Below are 20,914 nucleotides of genomic sequence, written 5' to 3' on the forward strand. Positions count from 1 at the left end.
TAATAGAATAAAAGTTTCCGGTGGACATTTTTTTGGAATAGAAGAATTTTTTCAATTGAAGAACTTGAAAAAAGGACACTTTTCATTTTTTAAATTATTTCAGAGAAATTTAACACAAATTGTCCACGAAAAGTATCAAACATGAAAAATTTAAAAAAAATCGACTGAAATTGTCGACTCACCTCGGATATCATCAAGCCAATGAGCAGCAGTGTGAAAGAACTTAGACTCAGCATTTCTCTAGCTTCGAACTATTAAAAGTTTACTATGAACGTATCAATTGGTAAGAACTGTTTGATGGACATGCGAATCGAGCGCATCCTCTTATATACTTTTCAAGTGTGGCCACATCGGTGGGCAACACACTGTATGATTCAATCCACGTACAATGACGATTCTAATTAAAGTCCACAAAATATTATCACACACATTTTTCAAGATAACAATATCAAAACGATTGATGGAATTACAATTCCACCTGTGCACGTGTGTTTAATTTCGCGTTTCGCATCAAATGTTTTGCATTGAAAATATCAGACGTTTACATTTATTCTTTCATCACCTTCTAGAAACTACAAATTCAATGTAAAAATTTAAAAAGTAAATATTTTTCACTCTTGAAGGGTTGAGTGGTGTTACTGTGGCACGTGGCTGTTCAAATTTGAAAATTTTCACATCTTCGCTGCATGCACAAAACACATCCCGTTTCAAAGTCGATTCTAAGTTGACCACAGATCAACCGTCGCTTACATGATGTAAATTGGAATGTGAATGACCAAACGAATGACTCATACCTTTGCGTTAGATTCAGGCTCACATGCCATGGTTGCGTTGCTTTGTTCAATAGCTGCAGTGTTAGTTGATGCAATGATATACGGTATCACATTTACTTTACATCACTCAATAAGGTATAGGTAGGATACGATGATATTGATACAAATCTACGCATTCCCTTAAAAAATTACTAGCAAATCTCATGCAAAACCATATCCATACTCAGTAACATTTTCCATAGAAATATAGACAGCTCCTCAATTAGTTTGAAATTCCAAAGAACACACACGGAAAGAAATACTTACAATCCGATACAAATCACATAAAAAAGAAAAAAATTCTGTCACTGTCGCATTTCGTACCAACACAGCCAACTTTTTGTTTCCATGAAATAAATTCTTCGTAGTGGTAAAAGATCTATGGCACAGATTCGAGAAAAATATCACTAATACTGAGAGAAAAAACTTGTTCCGTTTGTGTCAAAGATCGAAAAATGTATTTATTTTATTAAGTTTATCAAGCACTCAAGAAGTTTTTACCTAGCATTAAATTTTCGTTTAAGCTTTACTATCTAAATACGGTCAAATTAGTTATAATACCATCGTGAGATGGCGTTTGTTCTGGTCAAAAGCTTGTAGGTCCCCCGTGGTGTGCGTTTTCCATATTATCGCTAAAATTTCATTTTATCTCATTAAATCAAGAATATTAAGAAAAGAATTGATTTTGAAATGAAAGCCAATTCGGTCTTTGTTCTAATCGATAATTTATTTGAAATAAATGCAGACATTTCAAGTCATCTGCGACTCTTCAGGGCCTAAAAATAACAAATGTTTTGGTTTCAAGGATACTATGACGATGCAAGCGTAATAATGGGCTGTAGTATTCTACATTGGTGGTGACAGTGGGTACATAAAAAAGCCTCGCATTTCTCAGAGAGTCCAAATCCAACAAAATATAATTCTAATATTTAATACCGTATACGGCTTATAAGCAATTTAACCCTTTGACGACCAAAACTGAACGGCTTGGAATTTTGCAATTCTGATTGCAGATTCGTGCTCAGCGACCCCAAAAACCTTAGTGTTATAAAAAATTAATTTTTTTAATTGCAAATATGAAAAAAAAGATGGGACATACATGTCCCATTGGTCGGTAACGGTAATCAGCTCTTCTGCAAAAGACGGAAACAAGCGCCTTATATCCAAATCTGTTGGTGTGTACATCGAGTGAACTAGAACGGCGACAATCTGTTTCGATTGAATTTGGAAATTAAGGTTAGAGTTTATTCGGAATTCAACAGCAAATGCATGTCGAGAGAAGAAAACGCGAAAAAATTTACAAATTCAACGTGAAATTATTGTTATTGCTCCAATTTGTTATTGTTCCCGCTGATTTGCGATTGTGATTATTACCGTTGTCAATCGAAAATAATAATAAACATAAATGGAATCAGTGTATTTTACTACTTGCCTTTGGTTCGTATTCAATATTTTTTATTTGTATTTCCAACTCAAAGTGAATTGATCTAAAAAAAATCAACAAATTGATATAGATTCAATAACAACTGATCGACTGGAAATGATAATGTGGGTTCAGAAACCGCATTAAACGCAAATGAAATAATTCTTATTGGATACAAAAAGAAAACGAGAGAAACCCAATTCGATTTATTTGATGAATGTTTGACGTTTAACGATAACTTGTAAAATGATGTTTGGCCAGACGATAACGCGTTATAAGCATCATAACGTTTCTTGAGTTTTTCCATTAGAATGAGCAAAATCAAGTCAATGTTGTGGGTGAAAGTCGGCCATTCGATGGAGGGAAAAACTTCTACGCAATGTTTAAATGGAGAACGCCGAAGAAATCTATTGCATCGAAGCTAACAACAAAATAAACAACTGGAACGTGAAAAAAAAACATGGAAATGATTGTAATAAAACGATAAAAAATTTATTTGGAGATCAAATTCGTTTTAAAGTAAAGAAAGATATCAAATAAATGCCTTCGAATAAGAAAAATCCTCCGAAAACAACTTCAAAAAACTACAAAGGAGTTTTTGCGTGAGTAGAATATGGTCTCAGTAGCTCATGATTGTATCCCACCCAAACGCAGCTCATTTGCTCACTATTTTGGTTTGCACACAAACAAAACGTCGTCTGTGTAGAACTAGAGCGAGAGCGTATGAGAGACTCTCTTCTCTTGTGTATACGAAAATTCAAACCACCGCATCAACGGCTAAAAATGCACACATAGACACATAAACAACGGCGCTGTAAACTAAGCAATGCACGGAATGTGCCGAACGAACGAAGAGAGTGCAAGAGAGCAAAAACGATGGAAGAGAGCAAGAGCGTAAACAGAATACAGCTGCGTTGCGATTGAACAAAGTAGGCAACGATAGACGAGAAAAAAGAAATATCAAGTTAGTCGATTGAGTTGAATGGCGTCAAGTAGATGTATATTTTTTTGTTTCAGTTTGATTTGAAACTAGAGAGAACCAAAAAAAATATAGATATCAATTTTGTTTCTTCAGTTTAAAAAAAAAGCAGCAGCATTTTTATTTTTGTTTAACGGCATTTATTTATCATTTCGTTTTCTCCTAGTTTACATTTTGTGTTTGATTACAGTTTTTGCGGTGTTTTTGTTGTTATTGTTTATTTGAAAGCAAAACACAGAAATATCGACCGAAGCAAGTAGCAAAGAGAGTGTGAGTCGAAAGGCGAATGGTGGAAATTGGCAACGATGAAAGAAATCATTCTGGGTGGTTGATGTGTGTGTTTGTATTGTGTTCAATAAATTTGTACGCATCTTGAATAAATAAATGCAAAATGCGATAATCAGCATTACGTTATCGTTTCCAAGTGCAACACGGTTGAACAGAAAAAAAAATATGTTCAACAAAAACACAAAACACAGCAGCAACAAAAAAAAATTGTGTCGAATGTAAATGAAAAGAAGTGAATTTAAAATCGAGAAATAAAAGAGGAAAAAAAATATGCTATGATATGCACTTGCATCTAGTATCCAAAGTGATTGAATTTTATTTCGTTTCTTTTTATTCTGATGTTTCAAACCATTGAATAAGAAACGAAAGACGCAGCACAGCACAGCCCAGAAAATATGGCCGGTTTGATGCCAAAAGTGTTCGAAGAGGCGAACCTCAGCGGTGAGCTTCGGCTCAGTGGCCGTAAATTAAAAGACTTCCCGAAAACAGCAGCCAAATACAATTTGAGCGACACGGTCATCGCAGGTAAGCAATTTGACTCTTTTGGAGAACAAAATTGAAATTTCGGTTTTAAAAAAAAACGATATAAAACATTTCATTAGGAAAGAGCATTTGGTTCGTGTCGAAAATTCTGCGGTTATTCACATCAGAACTCTTATATTTTCTACATAAACTACTTTTATTTCTCGATACTCATGCATACAAACGGCTTTTACAAGCGACAACAGCTGCCCATTTCCGTAGCAAATAAACGTTAATTTAAATACCAAAAACAGACGAAAAAAGATGAAGTAGAAGAAGAAATAGTCGAAGTAGAAGCAGCAACAAAACCGCATGAATCGTTAAGATTAGATAAAATGTCGATGTCAGTTGGTTCTCACACAGTAAATCACTTTGCCGTGTGGTTTCGCATCAAGAGACGAATTCTTTGAATGGAAACCATCGCAACATGGAAACGTGATCTCGCTTCAAATTCGCATAATCGTTATTGCACAGAGTCCTGCTCTGTTGTTGTCATTGTGCATACATACACACATGAATGTGTGCTCGTATTGAACGGCAGTCAGTCGAAACCAATACACAAACAAGAAATCAACTTATACCTTTTCTTGCCTCAGTTCAACGGTCATGCTGAGAATTCTGTATATCTCGTTTTCCTACTTTGACTCAATATTCGTTGTGTGTTTTCATTCATCGTGACTGCGACGAAGTACGTGATTTTTTTACTGACTTTATCTACTTGTCCTTTTTCGGTTGCTTCCAAGAACATATTGAAACAAAAAAAACAACAACAGCCCGAGCAGAATAAAATATGTTATCACACAGGTGTAGTTGTTGTCGTCGTCTTCGTCGTCCATGCGCAATTTGTCTTGTACCTTTGTTTATGCTTATGATTTTTTAATATGCCATTTGGTGGCGACCGTCTCATTTTAGCCACCAGCATATGGTTGATAATCCGACAGAATACCAAATGACATTTAAATTTTACGAACAAAATTCTGAACGATTTTGCCCATATAAATCCAGCAAAAATTGCGTGTGTGTGGTGGCTCCGGTTACTGTGTAACAAAGTCAACATACGTTCAAAGAACTCACTATCTCTCAGCTGAACACACTGGCGGAGTGACTATTCAAAAAAAACTGGCAATACCTGATTTCGAGTGCGTAACAAACATGTTTCGATATATATAATATAATAAATGAGCCAACACCTTCCGCTGTTGCAGCAACAAAAACAACCATATCCAATTTCTGTGTGCAACAAAGCAACACTGCACTGCAGATAGGCAGCCCAAAGATCGAAGACACGGTGCTGACATGAGTATGCAATTTTCATCGTTTTTCTCGTATTTTTTTCAATAAATTTATTTTCCGTTTTCTTCTTCACAATATTGTTGGAGTGGAACGGATTTGAATATAAAAACACCGTTTCAACGATCAGTCGAATCAAGATAATGGTACAGTGTGTCTGCATTTTGATTTGTGGGCGTTAAACCTGCCGCTTAAATGCAGTATATTTAGTATACACACAGTGGAGAACGACTTATTTCACTCGAACCCAGCCAGTTTAACTGCAACATTTTTATTAGTCCATTCCGAATAAAATGTGTTTTATTTCGAACTTTCAAACAACGTTGTCGCCGCCACCGTCGTCGTCGTCATCGTCGTAGTCGTCGTCGATGAAAAGGAAAGGCAATCTCTTTCTATTACTCTGACGTAAAGCCGATTTTTTCGTGTTTGATTTTCTTCTTCGTCGTACAAATCGTGTTGATTTCGGTGACAATATACATATAAAATACATAAATGCATATGGATAAAAAGTCGAACGGTCGTACTGTTACATACGGGGATTAAAATGAATAAAAACCGACCGTCTTTTTTATTCCAATTTATCGTATACGATATGCATCGAACAATGTCAACTGTGTATGTGTGTTTTGAGTCCCCGCATCACATTCACTTTACGTTTCCGACAATAGAAAATCAACAACAACAACAAAAATTATTCGTGTTAATCATAATATTTCCACCATACAGACCATTTCATTTTTCAAAATGTATGAATGGATGTTTATTATCGTTATGGTGATGCTGTGCGTGTATTAACGACATGCAGCCAACCCCAACTTTGAGTTTCGGAAAATGAAACGAATGCGGCATCTTAAAACACCGGCAACACAGCGTATGACACACAACTACAGCCATTGTTTGTGAATGCCCGAGAAATATCTGCATTTTCCATGGCGCAGCAGCAGCAACACGGCGAATGTTTCCATGCAGTCAACGTTCGATGTTTTATTTTGCCATTAGCACCGGGATTGAAAAGTCTCATTGTAATGGGACTTTCAACAGATGTACAAAGACTAGCGTGCAAAGCATTTAACAAAACCACACATCCTCTCGGTGCGACCAGGAGAACGCAGACAAAGAATTTACATTCAGTGTGTGTGTTGTTTTTCCGACAAATTTCGGGTGCGTGTGTATGGAAGCGATATGAATGGCGAACACTGTTCGCCCCGAATACAAACAGCTGAAGTTGACAAATGGCTTATCGCCCAACACCCAACTATCTTGCCGCATTCTGTACACTAACGTTACATTGAAGCACCCGATTTTTTCGAGTTTTTTTTTTATTCCGTCGGTCGATGCTTAAATCAAATTCCAGACATTCGTTACTGTTGCCACACCAACGGTAAAAGCTGTATGTGTGTGCGATGTGGATGTAGCTGCTTTTTGATTGAATGCGGCGGAACTGAGCACTTTCATTTTCCATTTTCCTCGTTGCGCAAAAGTAACGCCAATTACGGAACATGTTCTGTTCTATGTAGTAGCAGCAGCAGCATACTATGCTGAGCATAGTGTATAAGCTATGCGAAACGAACGCCGAATTTCGATGGCAATTTCGATGAAGAATGTGGTGTTTTTTCCGTCGAGTTTCAAATCGATTTTTTTCCATTGACGCACGCACTTACACACCGAATTTATCGATTTGCTAGAACAAATGAAGCAATTTCCACAATGGAAAGAAAAGAAGCAGTATTACATTATGGTCGTTAGGGGAAAGGAATTCAACGGAAGAGTCGTTCTTTTGGCAGCAAATCGACATGGTAAAACTCTCTTTTTCTCCATTTATTTCCTATTTTCCAAACCTAATGGAGTTTCAGAAGCAGCGGCTGAAACTATTCTCACAGCTCTCTCCATTTATGGTTTCGAAACGATTTATCACAATCGAAGGTGACTCCAGCATTCTCTGCAGCAAATGGTTCAAATTAAATGTAAAAATAATGAAGTAGCAGTGAACGAAAAAGAAATCACATTTAAGAGCTGCCTCCCTAATGGAGATAGCAATGGCAAAATCGATTATCTCGAATGAGATGTGGTTGTTGATTTTCCTGTTTCATGCCGAACCGTAATTGCATTATCTGTGCCCACAATTCAATTTCCCCGACGATAGTTTTCATGACAGATAACACGCTCACGTCGGCTCTTGGTATGTCGTGATAAAAGCCGATTTGCCGATGAAACTGTGAGAAGAGGCAAATTGAAATGTAGCCGCTTTGAGTCATTCCATCTTGGTGCCGAGAGTAAGAGATACTACTTATCGTTTGCTTGTACGTCTCATTGAATAAATATAATTGCTGTTCAAATCGTCGTCGTCGTCGTCGTCGTCGTCGTTCGCACGATTCAAACAAACACATTACGACACGAATGACTCATTCACCGTCTTGATCACACGACGCAGTGTAATTGAATGTGTCTTTAATAGGTGAGCGCGCCGTTTATCGATTCGTTTGAGGGGATTAGCGGCAAATCTGTTTAATCGAAGCCGGTTGGCTAGTCGATATCGTACCGAAAGTGAAATCCATTTGAAATACCCATATAAATACGTAATCGCAACTAATAAGAAGTCATAAAAATTGAATAGCCCTGGCTGCAGTATCATATCCACACGAAACCGACCGCACACCTGAACCGCGTTTCGATATTCATTTGAAATGTAACTTAAAATTCTTCTAATCATCGAAACATTCTATATGAAACAGACGGAGGCGAACAAAACGCCTTGAAACACTACATCAACAACAACCACGTTCCATTCCACACGCGCACATAACGCAATCACAATTCGTTCATGAATCGATAAACAAATGTAGTGTAAACGTTTCGCTTTTTTCTCTCTTATTTGAACGTAAACGTTTTTTTTTTCTTCATTTTTTTCTCTCGTTTCAAACAATACAAAAACCATCGTGGCGAATCGTTTAGAAGCAAAATATCAAAATAAAAATGGAATATTATCAGAACTGAGTCACGTTGAATGCAATCAATGAAATTCATTCAAATGTTGTTTTGCTGGTGCTAGAATGAAAAATCGTTTGGTGTGTTTTTTGCTCTGTGCGTTCGTTGATAAAGTGGCTCAACGGAAATACAGAGAGGGAGAAAGAGAGATGGATTGATTCATATGATTCGTAGTAATTTCTTTGTTTCCATCATTCGCTTGTATAATCGTTCCATTTGACGTAAGCACATTGAATTCTCCCATACATTTTGTTCACGCATAGTTCCATTGCATGAATCGCTACGTCGTTCGTTTCATCCGAGCACAAGTTATGTATGATTTTATAATAATCAAATGAAATAATAAATAGTCGCGCGCCTTGGAATATTGTTTGTAGATCGAAATTGGACGATTTTGTTCCTGTTTGTTTTTTTTTCATTGCTCGCTTACAAGTCGTAACTTACGACGCTCTATCAATGTGGATCGAGGCCTCAGAGCATAATGAAGCGAAACGAATGGCAATCATTCCATACTATGAAAAGAGAAATAATCGAGACAGAAAGAAAAATCTTTGCTGAATTTCTTCGCTTGTCAACGGAATGACAAGTTGAATTGATAAATGATTACGAATAATCATACAAAGTCATAAATGTAATAAATAATGATGATGACGATGGGCGCAGTGTATAAAGCAAAATTAATATTTATCGAAAGAAGTGCGTGCGCATTAAATAACGATGGAAACCAAAAGCGAAGCGCATTTGATGCTGCACGGAATTGCGACAGCGCCATTGTTTCACTTGTGTCATTCTCTTTCTCATTCACAGCTCTTTTTGCTTTCTTTCGTTGTTGCGAGAGATGCGCTCTCGAGATTGAGATCGAGTGTAAAATGTGTTGTTTAGCTGTTAATGGCGCTCTATTCCCGTACACATAACGCGCAACCGATTATTTCATACTCCGCACAATAATACTAAAGTGACATATAAAGCATTTCCGTTCATATAATAGACATAAACAATTGATTTGAGTGTTGCCGTTGATTTGATTGCTTCGAAAAACCGACAACCATCAATGTTTTCGACGCATTAACAACATGACTTGAGAACGACAATAACTTTCCAATATTATGTTTTACGTTTTATTATTGTTACTAGTTGCTGTTTTTGTTGTTGTTTACGTTCAAAGGTAAACAAACTTCGATCAATCGATCAATTCGATGTCGAATGCACATGCAACTTGTTGTGTGGAAATAGCAAAAATGATATGCTAAACGTAATACACATTTGTTTTTGCCCGGCAAAAAAGAACGGCATAACCACGAAATCGCTGCCAAATGGAAACATATTTTCGAATGGCAATAAACCAATGCCGCTAATCACACAATAGTCTCATTAAGTATTAAATTGTTATGGCTTCAAACCACGCTTTCCGTTCTCGAGCATACATTATTCAAGCGTGAAGCAATGCTCTGCTCTTTATGTCTCTTTTTTCCATCGGTTTGTGCTTATTTGAGCGCGTATAACATTTATGGAGTGGCTTCAACATCATTTTTTTTAAAATTACATCGCATAAAACATGTATGCGCACGATGACGGAATTATAGCGACGAGAGAGAGAGAGAGAAGAACAGCGTTCGCAGAAATGCCTATACATCGATCGTCAAAAAAATTGTTGATGAGCATTTTAAATGCTAAGCGGCAATAAATTGATAATTGCAAGCCGCACCGAAATGAATTGGATTTCATTGATTTTTGTCATTGAAAAGGGCATTTCGACTAATTATTACGGGTGTGTGTGTTTGATGCGAATGCGCACATTCAAATTTCGACCCGTAAAATTTCAGCGAAAAAGACATAAAATTTTCAATTCATCTAGAGATGAAAGAATAAAGCCGGTTAAAAGATGATAATTTGTAAACTCAAGTTGAATTCCTTGGTATAATAGCCAATTTCCTTGTTATTCAAACTAAAATTCGTTATTCGATTGTGTCAAAATGTGTTGAATTCGTCATTTTAATGCGAAACACGAGTAAATTTTCATAAAACATCGGAACATAAGGACAAATTCTTGGATAAAACAATTTCGGTTCCTTTTTCGCCGTAACCGAATGAATCATCGACATTTACTGAATCTAATAGCACGGCTTTGAAAGAGGCTTGCGTACCAACGATTTGCACATTGCATGACTCATTCGCAAGATCAAAATCAACACACCATGGAAAGTGAGTACAAAAGCAAAAACACATTAGTTCCATGGGTACCAAGTGTGTATGTGTCATGTTCAAAATATTTGCTGGCTTCTCATTGGAACGCGTAAACGGTTCTCTTGCTAAATGCTTTCTCTTTTTATAAACTGATACGAAGTGGTTTTATCCGAAGCAAAATCTGTCGACGTAAAATCGAGCTCGCGAGAAATTCTTTAGTATTTAGTCTATATGACGGAATGCATAACCAAAATAGCAAACACTCTGGAAAGGCCAATGAATAAGAACAGCCAAGATATGAGAAATAGGAATTGCCGCGTTGGAAAACCAATTATGTGTGCATTTCGCCGCGTAGGTTTTGTTCGCGTCTATTTTTAGATTCTTTCTGTTACAAGAACGACCTCAACACTGGATTTACATCCGAGCACCGATCTTTGCCTTTATTATTTATTCACTAAACGAATGATGCATAAATAGAAATTGATGGATTCGAAACACTCTGAGCCCGTTCTTCTCCACTTAATCCGAATAACGTGCTTCTAAATGGCGCGCGTGTTGTTTGAAACAAATCATTTCGACAACGAAATGAATTTTATCCAAAAAACTAATTAAATATCGTGAAAGACACTTATGAAATATGTGCGCTCGCACAGAATTTTTTCCTCTCTCGTTTTTTGGATTTTGCTGAAAGGAACGAAGCGGCCAATTTAGTCGACGAGTCGGTGCTCAATACCTCATGCATTTCGAACATGTGTCAAAAGTCAATTCTTCTTCGTTTTTGTTTTTTTGTCGTAATTTCCATTTGATGCTTTTTGCTCTCGACGGCGATGCATGTTGGAATTCCAAAAATAATGCGGCCCATTCTTTCCTAGCATGAGTGAAACATTCATTCGATTGTAGAATGAGACGGAGATGAATTTTCAACACTTTTTTCGACATTTATAATCGTTCGATGGGTTCTTTGTTTTTTTTTGTTTAATGAATTGAAATTTATTCACATATTTATTTACGATTTCATAAAGGCAATAAACGATGAGTTATATGCGTATTTTTTATAACGCTTCTGACACTGCAGTGCACTCAGTCGACGGTGAATTTAAAAAATATCATAATTAATTACCTTCATTAATTCCCATTCTACCTTACTGAGTTCTATGAAAATGTGCCGGCTTCAATAAAATGCTGAAACATAAAACGATGAAAATGATAAATCATACCGTGTTTTTATGTAATGTTACTTTATTTCAGTCACTGATCCATAGCCGAGAATCTTCTGCTTAATCTAATAAATTACGTAAAACTACAATGACGACCGCACAAATGTCATTGGTGTGTTTTTAATATTACATTCTTTCTAATTCTAAATGCTAGTGGATTTCCTTTCAAATACGAAATATTATTGCATTTTTGCTCAATTTGGAATGTTGTTTGCAAACATGAGGCCAATTGAATATGCATCAATTTCCAGTATGCATTTCAAAATGTTTGAATATATCAATTTCCAATAGTTGCAAGTCAAGAATCGTTCGATTTGGAAAGGCGCTAGATTGAAACGACCCTTGCGGTTAAACTTTCGAATGTGTTGTTCTCATCGATTCAATAAAGAAGAAACGAAAAGAAAAAAAAAACGCAGGCAAAACCAATTACACAAAGAACAATAGACATGATTATCTTCGCTGCACGAAGCTCACAAAATGCATTTGTCGAACTGTGTGTGGAAAATGGAATGAAACGGCGAAATATACAACGAACAAAACGATAAAAAAAGGAAAAACCTGACATTCATGTCACTGACCCGAATGGAATCGTGCGCATAAATAACTTCACTAGCGCACCATAAATACGAAGAAGCAAATGATAATTAGTGAAAATGGAGAGTGTTCTGAGTGTATGTAGCGATGCATGTATCTAGCAGTCGTACAATAGAGAAGCAGAAGAGTGTTTCACAGGCGCCCATTTCTATGTGTGTGTGTGTGTTCTGCAAATTGCGTGTTTGATTGACCTACGAGAAGTTCCGTATACTTCATTATACACTAATTATAATTTTCGTTTGTTTTATTTATGGAATTTTCTGTAAGAAAATTTCGTTTTTGTCGTTCATTTTCTCTGCTGTGCATGTTCTCTGTAGTTCACATTCTCTGCCAACCATTAACGTTCTCTCTCTCTGCCCCAACCATCATTACTGTGTAATACGAGCCGATTTTCGAACGGGTCTCGGCGTTGAAATGGTTGGCGTGCTGATTTTATTGATTGTTTCGGTGCGTTTGATTTTGTTCTGTACGATGGGTTCGGCCCTGGATTGTGAACGCAATCGTCTCTTGATTGCCGATTCCATGTGAAATACCGTACGTTTTCGTTTGCTTGGCGTTTTTCCAACATTTGCCAGTCGCAATGATCGCAAATGATCACGTTGTTGTTCGGTTCTCTGCTTGAGAAAATCGCACAGCGTTGAATCGCGAGTGAGCAGCTCATGCAATGTTCTAACGGCTCTAAAGTGGTCTTTCGCCGATATCAAACCATAATCAAATAAATTCGATAAGTGGATGATGCAATTGCGATACAGATTATTGGCTATAATCGAGTGGCCGTGCATTTTGATGAACGCCACAACAGCTGCTGGCATTTGCGAATCACTTACATACGCTTCTTTCAGCACAAATAAATTCCATAATTTCATAATGGTTTTTTCGCCGTCGTTCACATCGAGAAAGTCATTGATCATTTTGACAGTGTTCTCACGCAACCAAATTGGATCCATTTCAGCTTCTGAATCCACATCAAATTCACTTGGCTTAACTGGCAAACCGCTGTACGAATGGTAATATGTTCGCCGTGGGTTTGTGTCAAAGTTTAAAAATTCTGACAGACGTGGCCGTTGACGTTCCGGCCGATTGACAAGTATTGTAGTCATAACTTTGCGTTTGTGTGGCTCATTGCCGCGAAATTTCGTTGCCAGTCGACTGAACGGATCGATTGTTGACTCTTTACGCTTGTCCACGAACACATCGATTCGAATTTCACTCGTGTTCGGCACATATTTAAATTTGAACCGTCCATGGCACAACGTTAAATGCTTTAGTAAAATGTACATATTTGATGTTTTCAACGAGCACCACGGGCACTTGAGCCGATCCCATAGCTCGGTTTTTTGTCGGTAATTCTTGTGAATAAATTGATAGACTAGACACTGTATATTGTCATTGGATTTGTATGTGGAAAATCGGCGGCTCATAATGCTTCCAGTTGAACGACTTCGTGTAAAAACCCGTCGTTTGCCACCGTTCCCATTCGAACCATTAACCATTTCACCATTTTCCTTGTTTTCGCTGTTAAAACTGATTTCACGCGACCATTGCAAATGGCACGTCATTTTGGCCGGTTTCAAAAACTCGTTATCATCATCATCAATTGCATTCATCGATAGCGATTTTTTTACAAAATGCTTAATTTTCCACATCGCTTGCTTGGGCAGTGACATTAGTCCTGCATTTGATTCGTACGCGAATGTTAGTTCATGCAGCCCACTGGCAATCAAACCATTTCGACTCTTGTCAAACAATTCCAATTCCGCATCAAACGCGTAATTTTCATCGTCACGATTCAAATAACCATTTTGTGCCACTTTATCAATAACTCTCACTTTAAACAGTAAAACACACGTTGTGATCTCCAATAGGTCACCATCCGGTGTGGTTATTTTCAGCGCCTCAGTTGGCAGGCTAATTGTCGACAAACCTTTTAGCATATCATTCGGATTGATGTCGATTATCACGGATGTTAACTGCAAAAAAAAAGCGAAACAAAACAAAACAAATTCCAAATTATTTACACAAAACAATGATAAACGAAAGCGTTGAAATCAGCAACATTTTTTCTTCGTTCTTCTATTCACAACAACACTGAAAATTTCAGTCTGAAATTATATATCACTGGCACGAATGTACTGAAATTACACACGCCTGTTCTACTCACATTGATTTTGGTTTGTTTGTGAATGACCTGCACTTCGGCATGCCGATAATTTGCGAGCTCATCGCAACGAAAACCCGAAAAGGTCAACGTCATGTAATGCCGTGCGCCGCGTTTCTGTTCGCCCAATTTGTCAGCAATCGAATGTAAAGTGTTGAATTTCCCACTTGATCGTCGGCGTGGCTTTTTCGGCCGGCACTTTTTCTGGATGACATAGGTCAAATTACGTTGGAGAAATAGCGGAGGCTGCAAATAAAAATGGACATAAATCAATGTTGAATGTGAGAATTATCTTTGGAAATTGAAAAAGTACGACGATGATGATGATGATGTCGACAAAAATGGTCAAACAATTACGATGATTGAAATGGGTATCGATAATTGCAGAAAAATAAAGAAATGATAGAAAAATAGATTAAAATGGACAAAACAGCGATTGAATTGGAATTAATTAAAAATTGATTGTCGTTTGAAGACATTTTTGTGTCATTTTGAACATGTTTTCGGAATAACAAATGGATTAAAATGGCAATATTATATGAAATGGTTTTTTGATTTGCTTCCCATTCCTGGCATTCTTGGACGGAATTGAAACTCGAGAAAACAAGTTTTGAGCACTTTTGACTATTTTGAAAGCCATCATCACGATTTTTTTTCTTTGATTTATCTGTTACAAAAAGTATTGACTTACATTTCTTTTACGATGTTCTTCAAAGAGTCGATACACTTCGGTTGGTCCTGAAAATAGAACAAACGATTGAAAAAACGAATTTTGAAACTATCAAAGAACGTTTGCTATGAATTTAATCGAACAATTTAGATTGCCCAGTTAGATTTGAACGATCACACAAAATGATAGATTTTTCAGATAAAATTCAGCGTTTTTTTTACCGGCAAATGCTTGTATGAAATGTTTTTGCTCTTCATCGGCGATATCGACGTCCATTTTTAAACCTATTGGCTACCTCTGTGCCTCAGTGTATCGATGTTGCTTGATTGACAGTAGAACAATGAATGTTAACGAATTGTTTGAAAGACGTTTCTCAAAGAAAGTCGGTAATTGTTGCCATGTTCCAAATGTAATTGGTAGAACATAACAAATACAACGGCCGAATACACTAACATTCATAACATTTACTGCGTATGTTTTCTATTTACCTAAATACGTTCGAGGTAGCCTCCAAATGTCATAAAGAAAACAGCCATGCCAGGTAGAGAAAAAAAACACGAGAAGAATTGTCACCGTTTGTGTTGGAATACGTGTAAAAGGAGGTTAGATTAGTAAAAGTGGCTGCATCTCCTACCGGTCGATTCTGAGAAACTGCACTTTTCTCATTTCTTCTGTCGTTCGTTCGGTTGGTCGGTCGGTCGTCATAAAACATTCTCTTCAATTCCTTTGCACACATGCATTTCGACTACTTCCACTAGTACACGCGCAATGCTCATAAAAGCGATGTTTTTTGTGTTGTTGATATGAGAAATGGTGCCAACACTGGCCACACTTTCCTTGTATACACACTAGAAAAAAAAGTGAAAAAAAATTGAAACATTAATTTTTGAACGAAGAAACACAAATCATAATTTTGAAATAACGACTGCGTATTTCCTGAAATCCATTCGGACGCGCATCGTCATGATGTTCGAAAGTAATGAGACAAAGATTCATTCATCCGAGTTGACATTTGTTGGCTGGCAGCCCTACGCTTACTCGATGTTTGTTATTATAACGACGGCAAGCATGCTTACTATTTGCCATCTGATGCTCGCTTTTTTGCTACAAAGAAGCCAATTGTAGTCATTTGCTGTGCTCTCATAATGTGACGCTAACGCGACTTTTTATGTGCACTTTTGCATGCTCAGTTCATAAAGTCGTCATTGAATAAATGCGGCGCGAATTCTCAAAATCATGGCTGACGTTTCGTTTCGTTTTTTTTTCTCGTATACACCAAGCTTATTTGCTATTTTTAGAATGCGAGTAACAAAAGAGCGACATAATCCAAAATGAACGGCCACAAAGTTGGCTATTGCTCTCTTTTCAATAGTTCCACTCTATGCGCTCGTCACGTTGGAGTAATAATTATTTGTTTTTTTTCTGTTCCTACACTGGCAACTATTCCTCAGTTTGATGTTCGTACATTTTTTATGCATGTTGTAGTCATTTATGTGATTGAATATGCTTCAAAAGAGAAATACAGAAAAAAAAGAACGAAAAAGAAGATAAAACAAGCAAATGGGTATTTTTCCATCCAAAAATATCTCAAACAAAGCGCTGGAAATCGACGACACTGTTAATCCACACACTCAACTCTAAAATGAATCTCAATTTTTTTTATTATAGTTCATGGTAAATGCAATACGACGCCCTAGCCATTTTCATTCCCATCAAAAAGAGGAAGATTGCATTATTTTCTACTCGCATGCATTTGTTATGTTTGCCATGCAAGGCGTTGCATTAATTTGATTCTGTCATTTAGTTTTATGAAATCGCCGTCTACAATCGCAACAAATTATCATATTTCTCGTTGGAGCGTGGGTTGACTTTGACATTGGCCATTGTTTGGAAGATTTCGTTGTTCGCATGAAAACTCGCAAAATGCAATTTTACTCGTGCCTCTAATGACACACAAAGTCTTATGTGTACTACGGGCGCAGCTCGTGGAACCTAATAATGTCGCAATTTAATGAATCCAAAGGCTAAATCGAATAATTACAACGTAATAAATTCTCGGATAAACGAATAAATTTTTGAACAAATGCATAAATTTCAAAATCACCGTTTTCATGATCAAACTTTGATTACGACTCGGTTTCTAACCAACGAGAAAGTTAACCTTGTTCTCAATTGAACGAAAACAATTATTTTAATCGAACGAATGAAAAACTTTAACTTTTACTGCTAAACCATATATATAAAAATTTGCCGCAACGCTTCATTTCATTCGCTCGTAATTGAACGTGTACAGCAGCACTTTCTATTTCATTTTTGGTAGAAATGGTTGAATTGCGTGATTTAAGGCTTTCAAAAAATTCATAGTTTTATGAACTGAAAATTAATACTTTCGGAACGCGAAGCATTTTGTCTTCGACAAATGAGATTCTCTGAAGGGAAGTTGGTTCGTTGAAGCCGTTTAAAATAGAACGACCTTTTCAATAAAACTTAACAACGATTTCAAGAATGGTTTACGAAACATGGAAAAGTTGATTCATTGCCTGACCTTTTTGATGATTCGATCCAAAATTCGATTCGTTTGTATGGTAAAATATTTCTCACATTTGTCTAATCAATCATCGAGATAAAACATTCATTTTTGCTTCGTATTTTTGATCCATTTCTTAGATGAGAAAGAAGGACTGTTCGTTTCAAATTCGAAAGAAATGATATACAATATCCGCATACGATTTCATGGCAACACATTCTCAAGTCACTGAGAACATTATTCTTTTTTCGTACGGTCGAATCATTTTTTTCCTCCTCCGGCGTCATTTACCTGCGTTTAAACATCAACTTTTGTTTCACTTAGGAGTTTATGAGCAGGTAGAACTAGTTAAATCAAGGTTTTCTTAACTACTACATCAAACGAGTTGCTTCAACCGGGCTTAAAAAATAAAAGAAATCGCATTTTTTTGACCGTAAACTCATTTTTTTTTCATCTTTTTCTTTGAATCAAACTCAAAATACATATATCGTGTTTCGATGAAATAATTCATTCTTTACACGCAAACACACAGTACGTTCAAAGACGTTTATTTATATGGTTAAACGTATTGCATTTGGTTTAAAGGCGCTACTGGAATGGAACACTGGATATATTTGAAATTAAATCCTTTTTATGAACTTTCCGGAATGCAAATCAGTTGAAGGAGGAATGAAATGCAAATTTATCGATACAAATTAATCAGAATGTTACCTTTTTCTACCTGTACTTACTGTGAATAACATGGACTACATGCAAATTGAGGCGAGCAATCCAGTGTTGGCAACAAAGTGCTACCTACAAAATCTGATTGTAGCATGGAAAAAAACTTTATTCAGTATGAAAATGCTATGGAATCTTGCAATTCATCACTGTTTTATTGTTCTCACTAAAGTTCCGACAGCGTTCTTATAAAATATTGAGAAAAAATGAAATGAAATATTCTTCGAATGAATCATCGATGCTCTTCATTTCGGCGATTTTTCGTTCTTGGTTTTGACGATGACGTAGCTTTCGATTCCTCGAACCAAAGCATCGTGCTCAATTTGCAGCTCAGCGATTCTCTTCGTAATGGCTCGAGCCTCCTTTTTCATTTCCCTATATGCGGCTTCAATTACAACCTTTTTATCGGCTTCTGGAAACGAAATTTATTTTATTTAACGTCATTTTTTGTGTCAACTTCGTTTTTTTTTTTTAATTCAACAGTTGAATTTCAGCTAATATATTTTTAGTTAACTTCTTTAACACAAAAAAATGAATTTTTTTTTGGTCAACTGAACATTTTTTCATTCAACTTTTGATTCATTATTGTAACGTTAATGCACAACTGTTTATAAGTGTCAAAGAAATGAATTCCAACCAGAGAGATTCGTATTGTCCATGGTTCCAAGATTGGCTTGATCAACGTGAAAAACAGCGTTTTTGTTTTTATTCGTTCTGATTGACGAGTCGCAATTGAATGATCTCAAAATCCGTACATTCCTTCTGAATGCAAAATCAGCAGCCAACAATATTATGCTTGAAGTGCAAAATAATCTGAAAACAAAATCAATCGCTGAGTAATAATCTGAAGTTTGAGGCGTGTTTGGAAAATAAATCAAGTTCACAATAATAAGCACATAGGATGATTCATTGAAAAGCCTTTGTTTTATCTTTGATCTTTCAAGCGATTTATTATTATTTGATACTTTGTGACAATAAATCAAATAAACATTTCACTTTGAAAATGGAGGACACTTCATTTTGCGCACATTTTTCATTAATTTTTTTTAAATTTATATCGATTTGCGGAAATCAGCGTCCATTTAACGGCGTGATCGTTTGGCATCGTATGGAGCTTCCTCGGTTACATCGCGATCTTCTGATTGAAATGCACGCTGTGCCATCAGTTCTTCTTGGATTTGTCGTGATTTTTGCGAACTTCGACGAGATTCTTCTTCCAATTTCCGCATTTCGCCATACTTTTGCTGTTGCTTTCTACCTGAGCGAAGAGCGTCAAGCAACGCATCAGCGGCTAGATATGGCTTTTTCACAGAAGATGCCGATGATGATGGAGACGATGAATCCAATTTGAATTTTTTCCGCGGATTTTCTGTTAATATTGAAATTATCCACAATTAATATGCGATCAAGCGAAAGTCAAAGAAATTATGCGAACTTAAGTCAAAATTACGTGAAGAATTCTTCTCCATGTCGATTTTGGATCCGTTTGTGAAATTAAATTCAGAAGTTGGACGGTGTAACTTCAACTTTTCTGTCAATGAATCTATTACTACTGTATATCGATACATGATCATGTACCGCTGACGGTCTAGAAGAGACTGATTTGAAAAACGGTAGTCAAATAACGAAGTAAGTCCGCAAAAGGGGATCTCGAATGAAAATTTGATGAATCGCTTATTTGAAACGATATATGCAAAGCCAAAATCAATAATAATTCATCTGATTATAACCAGTCGGAGGTTGGTTTATACAATGTAAGCAATTCCTTACCATTTCAAATACTTCCTAAATAAACACGTTACTTTGTCATACGCTTATTTGATTTTGTGATCACAATGTGATGCAAAGTTATTCAGAACTGCAATAAAATTCAACACACATTTCGATATTCGATTTGTTTATATTTTTATTGGAATTTCTTTCGTAATCACACGAATTGTAGAGAAGAAAAAATTCATTTTGACAATCGAAAATTCACAAAGTATGAAGTAAGTGGATATGCTCATTTATCGGCATTCTTATTGGCACCATTACGTTCACCTTGCTCTTTTTCGTGTTGCTCTTTCTCGCATTGCTCTTTCTCGCGTTGTTCACGTGCATAGCGTTTCTGGAATCCTTCCCAATCTTCGAGCTTGACGATGATTCGTGCCTTTTCGACGACTCGTGGTTTTCCGTCTGTAGAGATTTTTATTAGAATGAATCAATATCGAGTTTGATGAGAAAAAATGGTGATCAAGTCTACCAATGCGGATTAATATTTAAAAAAATCAAGAAAGAGAATAAAAAAATTTACCTTGTGAATTAGATTTGTCCATATTGCTTGGTTTGATCAATTGAGAAAGTTCAAATTTGTCTTCTGATTTTTCTTGGTTTTGATCGATGAATCGACGATGGAACCAGTTCAAACGGTTGAACCACAATGAAACAAAAGAATCTTTTGGACTTATCGATTTGCAATAAGAATCAACAGACTGGCGACTTCCAACTTGAGTTCTTTTGTTGACAATTTACCATTCAAAGTGCTGATTCAGATGAACTGAACATT

The 20,914-nt window shown here is 36.4% G+C and overlaps 2 protein-coding genes across 17 annotated transcripts in view; one reads left to right on the forward strand and one right to left on the reverse strand.

Moving 5' to 3' along the window:
- The first annotated feature begins 3,081 nt into the window (after nucleotides 1-3,081).
- The window catches only part of LOC129565374 (leucine-rich repeat and calponin homology domain-containing protein), a 43,139-nt gene continuing 25,306 nt past the window's right edge, over nucleotides 3,082-20,914 (forward strand). For 2 of the 14 annotated variants that reach the window (XM_055440202.1, XM_055440193.1), the window contains exons 1-2: nucleotides 3,177-3,233; nucleotides 3,405-4,027. In XM_055440202.1, the coding sequence (XP_055296177.1) occupies nucleotides 3,898-4,027 (130 nt within the window). In that variant the 5' untranslated portion in view covers nucleotides 3,177-3,233; nucleotides 3,405-3,897. Of the gene's footprint in view, nucleotides 4,028-20,914 lie in introns of all 14 variants that reach the window. The other 12 variants (XM_055440194.1, XM_055440196.1, XM_055440197.1 and 9 more) reach the window with 10 other exon arrangements.
- LOC129565376 (polycomb protein Su(z)12-like) lies at nucleotides 4,651-20,853 on the reverse strand. Of its 3 annotated transcripts, XM_055440206.1 has the most exons (4): nucleotides 20,663-20,853; nucleotides 20,140-20,544; nucleotides 19,007-19,182; nucleotides 4,651-18,781 (listed from the first exon to the last, which is right to left on the reverse strand). In XM_055440206.1, exon 4 carries the CDS (start codon nucleotides 14,226-14,228, stop codon nucleotides 12,663-12,665), a length of 1,566 nt encoding a protein of 521 aa, XP_055296181.1. In that variant the 5' UTR covers nucleotides 14,229-18,781; nucleotides 19,007-19,182; nucleotides 20,140-20,544; nucleotides 20,663-20,853; the 3' UTR covers nucleotides 4,651-12,662. The 3 variants fall into 3 exon arrangements, 1 of the variants encoding a protein (XP_055296181.1); XR_008687606.1 differs by lacking the exons at nucleotides 4,651-18,781; nucleotides 19,007-19,182 and adding an exon at nucleotides 19,424-19,738 and having other exon boundaries at nucleotides 19,820-20,544; XR_008687605.1 differs by lacking the exons at nucleotides 4,651-18,781; nucleotides 19,007-19,182 and adding an exon at nucleotides 19,424-19,738 and having other exon boundaries at nucleotides 19,805-20,544.

Source organism: Sitodiplosis mosellana, unplaced genomic scaffold (assembly GCF_009176505.1).
Source record: "Sitodiplosis mosellana isolate CC-2019 unplaced genomic scaffold, AAFC_SMos_1.0 Smas_scaffold_2, whole genome shotgun sequence".
Classification (NCBI taxonomy): Eukaryota; Metazoa; Arthropoda; class Insecta; order Diptera; family Cecidomyiidae; genus Sitodiplosis; species Sitodiplosis mosellana.